Source organism: Opisthorchis viverrini (assembly GCF_000715545.1).
Source record: "Opisthorchis viverrini unplaced genomic scaffold opera_v5_80, whole genome shotgun sequence".
NCBI classification, from domain to species: Eukaryota; Metazoa; Platyhelminthes; class Trematoda; order Opisthorchiida; family Opisthorchiidae; genus Opisthorchis; species Opisthorchis viverrini.
This window is the reverse complement of record NW_008751735.1, coordinates 491,216-503,216: the sequence shown is the minus strand read 5'-3', so window position 1 is coordinate 503,216 and position 12,001 is coordinate 491,216. Positions and strand designations below refer to the sequence as shown.

The following is a 12,001-nucleotide window of genomic DNA, read 5'->3' as shown; positions in this document are numbered from 1 at the left end:
AGTCGTTTTGGGTGATTTGAAACCTTTTCAGTTATTCAATTACATTACTGGTGTCGGATTCACAATTCAGGAAGTCGAATCACGAAAACAGTTTCTTACGAAGTGGAAACGCTACACTAAAATTGCGCGTTGAAACAGTTTGACGCTAATATGTGACGATGGCTTCGTGTATTTCAATTTGCGGTAAGGCTTCTGAATGACGATTAAATCCTCAAGGTGGGATTCCTACATGTAAAGTTGGAAGTACTCACCTCGCCTTGGTGAACATGAGTAGTACGACCGATCGAGCATGATCACTATGACATAAAATCAGATTAATCTATGATCACTGGGTTGAACGAACATGAATAATCTTTGCTCACAAGGAAATCGGTCAAAATGATTTGCAAATTGCGTGTCTCAAGATGGTTGATGGGTGTAGCTACGCCTAGTTAAGGAGCTCCAGAGCGACGAAATATGAAGTGAGCTGTCAAACTCTCGGGAGGCCAGCCACCCCTTATAACCGAACAGCACTTCAGTTGAACCGATGTGTCACGTGCGGGCTACGGACGAAGCGAAGACACGCCCTGATTTGTCAGAATGCCAGCCAATCTGGATCCAAGCATCTTTAGCTCGACGCTTCTCGCCCCCTCACGGAGACTCTAGCACAACACTGTGGAACATTCTGTGGCCACCCTATAAATACAGTTATAATAATTTTCCTGTCTCCATAGTGGGCTGTTCAAAGCTACCGTGCGTTTTGATATCCTATGGTGGGCGCAGCGTGAAACCAGGTACCGACACAGAGTTGCACGACCATTCAGCAAGTGACAGCACAAATAATTTGCATAAACCTTTTGAATAGTTTCCTATTCAGGAGTCAGAAATTGGCAGAAACTGCGGAGAGAGGGGTAACACAAGACAATGCGCTCCGTTTATGCCCTTAGACTTGAACTTTCACAGTAAACGCTTTCGATAGTTTTGTAGAAATTACACAGTCCCAACTGAACGAACTCCTATCTCGTGAACTTTGATGTTCACTGTTTTCCTTCACAGGGTTTATCAGATGTGCGTCAGCCAAACGGTGCAGAAGAAATTGTCAGACAACGATCGCAGTCTATTGGCTCAGGGTCACATTCCCCTGAAAGAGGTGGGTCTTCTTTCGTTATCCCTCACTTAAACGAATGTATAAACTCTTGTTTAAGCTAAGTGTTCTTGTGCATTGTTTGGCTTCTCACGTGCTTTTTCGGTTATTTACGCCACTAGCTTCCTATCCATCAACTACTGACATTCACACTCGCTACGGGCGGCCTTGGTTTGATGTGAACCAGCGACAGTCACAGTTCGGTCACACAACGCCACAATATCCTGTGCAGAGTCGAACTGGTCCGCAGTTGGTCGAGGCCGAACTTTCGCGTGCTGCATTGACAACCCCCACTGGAGGAGACAGTTTGAGAATGAAAAAATCCGTGTCTTTCGATAAGAATCTAGAAACAATTACTGTGTACAGCCCTCCAACAACACCACAAGAAAGCTTTGCGGAAAATGCACCCTCGACCGTATCCCGATCGTTACCAATGGACAGTTCGGCAAGCTATACAGGTACGTTTTTTGCAGACCGTCTTACCATGTTCTTTAGTAGCTAGTATTCAAACAACCACCATCTGATTATTATTTTCTATCAAAAGATTTAAATGTCCTGTGTGGAACCAACTAGCCTGTTACTGGTTAGAGATCCGATAGTGTCTTTCCGCCGATCAAGGTATCTTTTGGGCAAATCGGTACCGAGCCTCAGGTAAGCTCGTTGATCAGTAACCACAACTGTCTAAATTAGCATCGCCTTACCCTGACTTGTTGCTGTGAAGTGCTTGAACCCCAGGGGCATTACCTGTGTGTAAGGATGATGTCAGGGCAAATAGAGCTCTGCTTGATTTTCACGTTTGAGTTGGGTGCATGTGTTTAGAACGCCAAACTGCAAGGGGTCATTGTGTCCAGACGTGGTCACGTTAAGGTGGACTATTATTACATCTCTATCAGCCTTTGTGTTTTTTCTCAACATGCTAAGTAACTCATTGAAAAATCAAGAACTGGGCCTGGGTTAAGATGCTTAAATCCAGCATGTACCTCAGGAAGTTGTTAACTGATGAACTCAACCTTTCAAGCTTTCTGATCCCTTCTATCTGTACTCACTTTCCGGCTGAATGAATGTATATGCACCAAAGAAAAAGACTAGTCTTTTCAAACCGGTCATCAGCCGATCGGAGGTCACGTGATTTTGTGGTTGTGTGGCAGTGAAGCATCAGTGCCAACAATAATATTGCTGCCGCGAATGATAACGATGATGGTGATGATGATGAGGCTAGCAGTTTTGGTTTTTTCTTAGCCTCCCGAAAATACCTGCCTAGAAATCGAAATTTAATGAGTTGGTATATTTCGCAATATTCGTCCATCTAGAAAATTTATGTGTTCTGCTATGTTTGCCGCAAGGATTAATATCTTCGTTTCATTGACTCAGCACCATAGTTTCTCCCTACTGGGACTACCAGGTTTTCTGTCTGTTTGATCACATACTACTAGTTGGGTTGAAGTAGAGCGACAAAAAAACGCTGCTGAAACGCTTGCACGCTAATTTGATAGATCAAACCCATTAGTTGAGTACATCCTAATTACCCTACAGTGCATATGTTTTTTCAAAGGTCCGGGAAACTTTCACAACGCAGTTAAGGATGGGCTCATCCGGCATCTGCTCAGAACAGTCCCACTGAAGCGCATCCTGAAGAATCCTCAGAAGTACTCCACACTTAGGCAGCGTAATGCCACTGAATGAAACTTTCCACCGAAGGCGCCTGGTACACATGCGCCGCGCACATAACTAACAGAAAATTATGGTTTAATCTTCATCACTCAAAGTTTTCATTATTTTGGTGCGCCCACAATTTCTTTCGTTTTTCTCTCAGATTCTCGCTAACCATTGAGATTTTGATGTACTATTAATGATAATCATATCCGTTTTTTCTGTTTGACCCGTCTCCCTAAACGGGGAGATTTTGACCCCACAGTACTTCTAACGGTGTTAACTGGCCCTGATCGGTTTTCGACTAATGTTTGCATTTGGTATGGAGAACAACTGTATCACCATCATCAAGGCGACTGTTCTACTCAGAAGACGCTCACCTGGTGGTGCTTGATTGGTTTATGACTTCAACACTTCCAACTAGTTGAACGATTCGCATTTTCGGTTGACTGTACTGTGCATCAGTCTTTGTTAACAACAAGCTAATAATACCTGAAAATTCTAAACCCAGGTTCATCCCATGATCGCTCCGCGGCAGCCAAAGGACCTTACTCCGGGAACTATGCAAAGCCGAGTCCCATTCCGGTTGACCATAGCGCCAGACAAACAAGTGTGAGTGAGGTCATTTTATTTCCCACCTGTTTTATGTATGAACGAAGGCAAGTACATCTACTCAGAAGATTTTTTTGCCTATAGATGACCTGTTTTACTTCTCTGAGTTGCAGACGACTTTTCTTTTTGTGTTTTTTGTTTTCTCAAGGAAATATCAAAGCGAATCAAGACATGTATTCCCTGTTGGATGACACTAAGGCCTCATTGGGTGGCTAGATGTGTGTGTGTGTGTGTGTGTGTGTGAATAGATGACTGTCTAACTTGTTCAATAGAACCACGGTACTTGTGACAACTGACTGCTTGCTTGTTTAGTCTTATCCTGCTCTCATACATAAGTGATGGGAGAAAATCGAAAACATCGCTCAAACCATATGGTCCTTGAGTCGTACTGAAAGGTACTCAGTGATCCACCAGTGAACATCACACTGTATGACATGAAACACAAAAGTGAAGCGCGAATGGTGCCATATCACACTCCAGATCAGCTGCCCACCGGCTGGAGGTGAATATTCAAACCACTGTCCACTAGTCTGCTGATTTTAACCATTCTAGAAATTCGCGAACTACGCGCGGTCGGTGCTCTTCTCTCTTCGGGATGTGAAAATTCCTTTTCAATTCTGTCAGTGATTCACTGACGTAAGCGATGAGCGTCCTGTGAAATTTATTCCCCGAACGGTGATTCACTATTTATTATTCTGTATTCGGAGATCCTTCGGTTTATCCTAGCCGGTTTGATATTGTTATCAGAATTATGTGTTTCGTCGATTTCGTCTGATTTTAATCATAATATTTTTGTCACTTTTCTGTAGAAAGGTAAGTTGGCTGTTCGGAGCGACTGGTTCACACGGTAAAGCGCCGCAGCTGTGTTACGACGTTGTGCGTTTCGCTTACTGACCTTGCAAACAATTAAGTTTGTTAACCGCATGAATTTGATGCCTCTCTGACTGAGTGTCAAGCTTACCGCCACCCGAGCAACGCCAATTCAGGCTAGTCTTGATGTCCGCTGTTTTATGCTAACCCAAGCAACCTTACTTTGGGTCTTGCTCAAAGTAACTTGCCATTTCTAGTTACGCATCAACTAATCAGCCATTTCACTGCAGGCAAAGGTGCAAACTGCTGAAGACATTTATATTTTGCGAAACAACTAAACAACCGATTGTGCAAACATGCAGCCATGTTTAAACATTACAACCGACTTTCTCAGCAGAGTTTTAATTCAAATGATGCAAAAATTGCAAATGGATACGAAACACTAACAGGTTTGTCACCTTTAACCTTCCTTCCGTGACTCGGGTCTAACAAAATTCGTTCTTTGACTTCCATCTTTTGCGGAACTTAAATTCGGCAATGATTCCGACTCGCGTTTCTCGGTGTAACAAACTTGCAGTCTCATTCATTCGGTTAATCGATGTCAGAAGCGCGAAACCAGTCGTAGGTAGTCGGAGAGTTTCCCGAAACATTGTGAGTAGTTTATGAAAATTTATTGCGATATCTTGAATATCGTGCCAACTGAAACAAGAGGCGGCCTGTGTCCGGCACATTCAGTTGAAGAATAACACAAAACGAGAGATTAAGTTGACTCTCTCGTGAAAACCAAATTTATTTGCAACTGAGTGCATTCCTCGAAAATTTACCAAGTGGTTTGTCAAGCTGTCACCCATTAGTTGACCCAACTGTACTCCCAAGTTTTCCGAGAACATGTGACTACCGGGCCCACGCTCATTCTTATAAAAACATACATTTTCAGACCATTCCTTCGGCAATGGTGAAAAATTGTTGAAATACTGGCAAAACGTCAAAAATTCCTTCGTATCTTATGTTGCTAGTCTTCGACGGAATTCACTGTCTTGTATCCTACTCTCTGGCGTAGTTTCTGAATATTAACCGAGGCCATTAACTTGCGTTTAGCATACTCACCAGACTCCTAAGTAGTATTACATATGCTTTTCACTTCTCCAGCATTCTAATTCCTCGTGTTGCTTTCATGGCATGCTATTTATGCCGACGCCGATAATCCACCTGTCATCCTAAACGTATTGCAGGCATCCCCGAATCCCATTCCAAATGCGGAACTCCTTCCCTTCAAAGAAAAAATGAGGTTGTTCGCTCAACAGATCGGTGAAGATCTCCCCAGGGAACGATCCAAACTGTCTAGCCGTCAAAAGGAGCTGCTGCTAATAAACACACCTGATATTCCACGATCTTCTCCAAACTACACTCTTGAGTGAGTTGGTGAGACGTTCAAAAAAAACTTCGAAAGTGATAATACCCTATATGAAAGCAGCCAAATTGTTGCTCCAATTCGCAACAAACTTTCCTGTACTCATGATTTCATTCTGCAGAACATACTTTCTTATGTATAGAAAATCATCTCATCTGACTTATACATGCATCTTTGCGAATGTAATTTGGCAAACGATAATTTGGTGTCACCTAGTATTCCCTTGACAAGCGTACGTTCGGTTTTTCGGATCAGTTCCTATTGCCTTTTTCAGTCCCGTACTCCGTCTATTGCTGAATTCTAATCACTATTTTTGCTACGCTATATTTAAAATCCTGACGGATGCATTTCTCATCCCCCCACACTTCTGCTTTCAGCGCGCTTTTTGTAATTGAATTGTTTTTTTACGTGACACCTACTCACACTGTTAATTATGTCTCACGATTGTGCACAATAAATAATTTATGCACCGTAGATGATTGCGAATTTTTAAAGAACCCTGGACATCATACTACTAACAAAGCTGTTAGTAGGTTATGCAATAGTCGCTCTTGCTCCCAAACATGCAGAACTAGGGAAACATGAATGAAACTTTAGCAAACGACCACGGTGAATGATGATGCCGTCGTTTTCCATTGCGTGCAGGGCCACGCATTGGATTTGCGTTGTTGATCGTGTTGCCGAGCTGCCCATACCTACTGCGGAATTCATTTAATATAGCACTCAAAAATATTGCTCCGTAGTGGTGCATATAGGTCTGGCAGTCTCAAAGTTGACGTCCGCTGCTACAATAACAGCTTGTCATCATCATTACCATCGCTGTGGGCATTGTCAAACTCATCATCGGAATAAACCTTGTTACTGGTGCTTCCCTAATGTACAAGTCCCAACTATTGTCTGCTCACACCCGACGACTTCATTTGCAAGAAAAATGAATGAGTCAACAGTACTCGAATTCGACTTCTGCCTCTCGGCTTCGCTTGTCTAAGCTTGGACAGCCTGGCAGCATTTCAGCCCTCGTGCTTCCTTTGGGTGGCGTGGCAGTTAGGAACTGAAAGGGTGCAACAACTGAACGAACGAACGAGTATTACTTAAAAGCTCAGTTGGCGTTATACTACATCGATTTTCTCGGTTTATAGTGGACAAACTTGTCGTCGGTTTGGTCATGCAAAAAAGGATACGAGCTTGACCCTGTTCAACTCCAAGCGGAAGCTGTTGATGTTGACATGCGAGGTGACAACCTATTATTTGCCACAAACTATGATGGCCACAATTCGACACTTTTGCGAAAATCGTTTGGGAGAATTAGCTTAACCAGTAGGCTCATACCCTTCCGGGCGAAATCCTGCCGATCAGTCAGCCCAAACGCCTTATAAAACTGCCATCCTGGCCGTATAAAATCTCCACAACAGGCGCTGTATAGTAGAAATGATGCTCTGGTAAACGGTTCACGTATGGTTCTACGTCAAGTAGTGTGACTCTTAAACTGCTGATGGGAAAGTTCACATTCACTTTTCAAACGCTAAGCGGACTATTCTGAAAATTTTACTTATCGACAAAAAGGCCGTTGTGTACTACGAATGTTTTCTTTGGTAGTAGGACGCTTAGACAATATCTCCTCATTCTGTATAGTAGAAATGATGCTCTGGTAAACGGTTCACGTATGGTTCTACGTCAAGTAGTGTGACTCTTAAACTGCTGATGGGAGAAGTTCACATCACTTTTCAAACGCTAAGCGGACTATTCTGAAAATTTTACTTATCCACAAAAAGGCCGTTGTGTACTACGAATGTTTTCTTTGGTAGTAGGACGCTTAGACAATATCTCCTCATTACTTCAATGCTTGGCTTTACTATACTGTCATCGTCACTTTATGGAATCATTTCCAGGAAAGGGATCATGATGCTGTAATTAGGGAACATTTCATATGATCTGAAATCTTCTGGGGATGTTTTGTTTATCGTGACAGAGAACTAAGCATTTCTCAGTTCAGTCAACGACAGGCCAACGATGTTTCGCTCACACCATTCAGACACCTGTATTGAGTGCTTTATACTATCTGAGATTTATGGTCAGTCGTCTACCTGAACTGTTACGGTTGCTCAAAAAGGCGTCCGGACTCTGTGGTGTAAATTGGAGTTTCTGATCGAGCAGTTCAGATTCCGAACAATCTTTTGGTCTTTATACTGTTTTTGTCAAAGTTTTGGCAATTTATTTTTGTCTCTCAGCTTCGGTAGATGGATAGATGGGAGGTTGGCAGGAGTGTGTTCAAGAATTGTTCGGTTAGATGAGACAAATGTGACTGTGTGCAAGGCGGCCTGAGGCATATTTATGAACGTGAGAATTGCATTGAACCGCTTAGTTATTATTAGTTGTCCGAGCAATCTCAAACCATGCGAATCCTAATTCCTGACAGACTAAGTTGCAGGAGAGCCTATTCTTTTAGCTATATCTTCATTCGTCCAGGACGGTGATTGGTTCGACGAAGATTGAACAACTTCGACGTCAGTCTGTGGCAGGCGAAACTGCTCGACAAACTCGGCGATATTTTGTGTTTGGTAGAAGCAACTATCACGTGGAATTTTTTTTAGAAATCACCGAACCAATAGTTAGCAAGAGAACATCACCATTTTGATGAGAGTTCAGCCATTTATGTTTATGAAACCAAAGTACTTTTGGATCCCCGAAAAATAGCCTAAAACAGCAATGCCTTTTCTGCATTTTTTCGGGAACTTTACTTTCCATTACTTAGAATACGAAATCTCGGGGAATCCAATGTCAAATTACAAGCTGTAAAACCTAGTTTTAAAGCCAATGCGAATCACGTTCCACAAGTTTCTCGAAATTCCGTGCCTATTGTGGTCCCAGCAAATCAGGAATCTGAGTTTCAAATTTAAATTGAAGTCGTAGCTGTTTCCGACCCAAATTACACGCTTGTACGGCTCATGGTAGTTTGTATATCTTGAAAATTTTCATCTGTAGTGAGTAGTTGAACGCGCTCCTTTGTAACCTGTGACAACCATTTTATTGTATTTGAACGGTTGGTAAACTGCTAGGCACGATGCTGCCATCGTGTTCGTACACATTTAGAGACAAGTGTTTCTCCAATGAAACGCAAGAGTTTGGTGAAAACTAGGTTGCCCTAGCAACCTGCGAAATCGACCAGTACAGTACGACAATAGACTCAAATCCCAGTGAGAAATCGCATTAATCTGGTTGACATTATCCTGACCGTCGTTTGAAGTAAGTTGTACGGATTTTACCTGGTTGAACTATGGACCAAAATCATAACTTTGTCACTTTGTCAGTCAGTAGACCGTAGGACAGTAGAAGAACAGCCGCAAATAATCACTGATGTCAATCTATGTTGAGAAGCTGAGACTCCCTGTACAGCGTTTTCATCCTTTTTGGGAATAATCATCAGCAGAGCGCATCTCACGAAACTCAGAGAGTTTCGAACCCGGACCCTTCGGACCACTGCGTAAACACTTAACCGTCTGGCCAAGGGTGTTGATCAGTAGTGTGATTAGCTGTCAAGTAACATGCGCCACAAATAACTTCGCATCAACTAGGTAATCCACTTATGGATTTCACAATCTCGCTACAAAACAAAGACAAGAATGTCTGTGTTTTTAAAAAAATTGTCTATTCTCTGCCAGGAATCATTTGGCTAACCCCATGTCAGGCAGTATTGGTTCAAGTATATTTCGAACAAAAAAGCAATCAACAATCAAAAGAATGTACTTTTTCTTGTTGTCCAGTCTGTTGGTCTTCGAAACCTCTCTTATCGGAATGCCACCAACCTCAGCAGTTCAGCCAGGAGCTCAATCGCATACCACCTAATTGACACCGGGCACGTAGTCATGCCTAATGATTCATTTCAAGTCATTAACCGCGTGCAAAATAGACTACCAGTATCTATTCAACGACTTTGCTTGACAACGGCCGAAGCAGTCGCTATACGTCTGCAAAACCCGGAAGCTATTCTGTACGCGCTTTCCGTTGCATCGGTGCGACCGAACTCAGGCTCGGGATATCGAGTCTTGAACTTTGTTTACTGGACTGGATGCAGTTGATCAGGGTATCTTTCGATAGACATAGACCACAAACAGACTAACCGATGTCATCTTCTAACCCTTTAAGAGTGTCTCGGTGGATTTCGCCGAACATGACCGAATACGTCAGCCTAGATAGCAGGTAGTTCCTTGTGAGGTCGATTCTTTGATGTGGCTTCGATTTGTCATGTAGCACCTGCCGCTGATGCAACTACTAGTGAAAGGAAGAAGACTTTCGATGCGGAGTTATTCATTAGGAAATGCCAACTGACCGGTTACAGAACAATGAACAGGGAAGCAAAACTCTAATTTGCATCTAAGTTACAAAAACTGGACACCCATCTTATCCCGAACGAGTCTTCTTGAACATTCCTCGAGATTCATTGACTCCACTCATTCACCGGTCAAATCCAAGCAAATATTACAAGGTGGCTCCACGAACTCCGCAACAGATCTCCCTTTTTCAATAGACGCAAAGCGAAATCCCACGAACAACACATACTACTCGCGTGCCTCCCATCAGTAGTATCACCGTTACACTAGGACCAATAATGATACTAAGGAAGGTCGCGGATTAGAATCTGGTAAGATGCTGGTTTCAGGCGGTTTGCTGGTTATTCTCACCAGAGTTGAATCGAGGAGTCGCAGCTGAAGGCACTCAAACCTCCTTGTAGCTTGCGAAATCATTTGCGTGGTACTTTGGAGACAACAGCACCAGACTCAATGACCTATCAATCATCGGAATGTCTTTTTTCACTGCTGACGTCGCAGTCGTTCACCTCGGCCGTGAGGAGACTATCTTTTTTCACTTGTCCTGTTCACGGGTGACTCACACCGATACCGATTCATCAAACTAATACGGCTACGCTGTATTCGCTAGTTGTTCATGCGCCGTCTATCCATTTTTAAACAGTAATAATAATAGAACAACAAGACATATTTGTGGAGCTCTTCCCGGAGGTTGCGCACTTTCGGACATGCAAAACTCATCATCCTCTTGGAAGTACTCTGTATTCGTGGCGCACCCTTTGGTACATACCTTCGTAGTTCATTATCATACAGCTGCGAACGACACCAACTGGTAAAAAGAAAGTCGTCTGTAAGTTGTTCTACTCATTTATGGTAAGTAGGACTTTTCACAGTCACCATATTACAAAGGATCCTTTTGAGGAAGCTGATATTAGTTGATCTGTTGGATCGGTTTTGTCAAATGGGACAGAACCAACTAAGGGGTAAATCAATGATAGACGACTCAATACGCGTCTATCTACCATGGGCTGTTTGCTATTCAGGTAGCACACGTTTCTTCGATTCTTGTTGCGGCGAATTTGCCCTTCTTTCACTCACGTTGCACTGTTATTGAGCACATAGCCTTGTCGGACCGGATATATTGAAGCTTAATTTGGTCCCGCTCTTATACCCATAAGCTAGTCGAATAGCCCCATCCTTGTTTACGTGTTATGGTTTTTCGCGCCCTAACCTTGAATAGAGACGACCTCCTCAGATACGTTCGACGTTAATTATCCGCCTTGGGTTTCCGAGCCCTGTACTTTCATTGCTAAACTACCTGGGTCCGTACACACATAAAAGTCCTACAATGTGAGTTCGAGCATTCCTTTCACCACGGAAATCTTATGCACGCTCGGCTTGAACCAGCGCCCTAATTGGCAGTAACAAGTCCACTTTAACGGTTTTCCGGGCGGCTACTCGTTACTGTCACCCAAACCGGGCAGCTGTAGACTTGGATATGGGATAGGACATGCACAAAAGACATTTTCCAACCCATGTCTAGGCTGCCTTCTTTTTGGAGGTGACTTTTTAAGAGAAGATTATCTCTCAAAACGCAAAGAAATCTGGAAACAAGTCAGTCCGCTTCCTTTTAGGATCACTCACTCTCGGGGTTACTATCTTTAGGGCAACAATTTATGTGGAAATAGCTTATGATGCAGTTGGCCGTACATACACTGTTCGGGATAGCTGCTTCAATTTCGGTCTGTTTGACGAGCTTAGCGGTTAGATTGCAAACGTTTCATCACCAATTGAGGTGGCGTCGTTAGTGCGGGATCGAATTGGTGCAGTCGTAAAATACAAGCTTCCAGAGAATCCTCGTCAGGTCGTATCATCAATCATCTTTCAGTCACGGAGTCTGCATCACTGGCTCCTCGAGTGACGACTTCTCAGGACCAAGTTTCACTTTTGCGTGTGAATTACTACTATTTCTTCTAAGCTTTTTATAGATTGTTAGCAAGATGGGAAGATTCAGGACTTATCAACAGAGATATCCCTATTGGTAATTATCAGCAGACGCGCATCTCAGGAAAATCAAGTGAACTTAGAATT

The 12,001-nt window shown here is 43.0% G+C and overlaps 1 protein-coding gene across 1 annotated transcript in view; it reads left to right on the top strand.

The window, feature by feature from the left end:
* The window catches only part of T265_04653 (hypothetical protein), a gene marked incomplete at both ends in the record, with an annotated part of 93,800 nt that extends 87,756 nt beyond the window's left edge, over window positions 1-6,044 (top strand). The window contains 4 exons of the mRNA XM_009169444.1: window positions 1,036-1,129; window positions 1,246-1,617; window positions 3,285-3,385; window positions 5,428-6,044. Coding sequence (XP_009167708.1) covers window positions 1,036-1,129; window positions 1,246-1,617; window positions 3,285-3,385; window positions 5,428-5,613 — 753 coding nt within the window. The remainder of the gene's footprint in view (window positions 1-1,035; window positions 1,130-1,245; window positions 1,618-3,284; window positions 3,386-5,427) is intronic.
* Window positions 6,045-12,001: the final 5,957 nt, after the last annotated feature.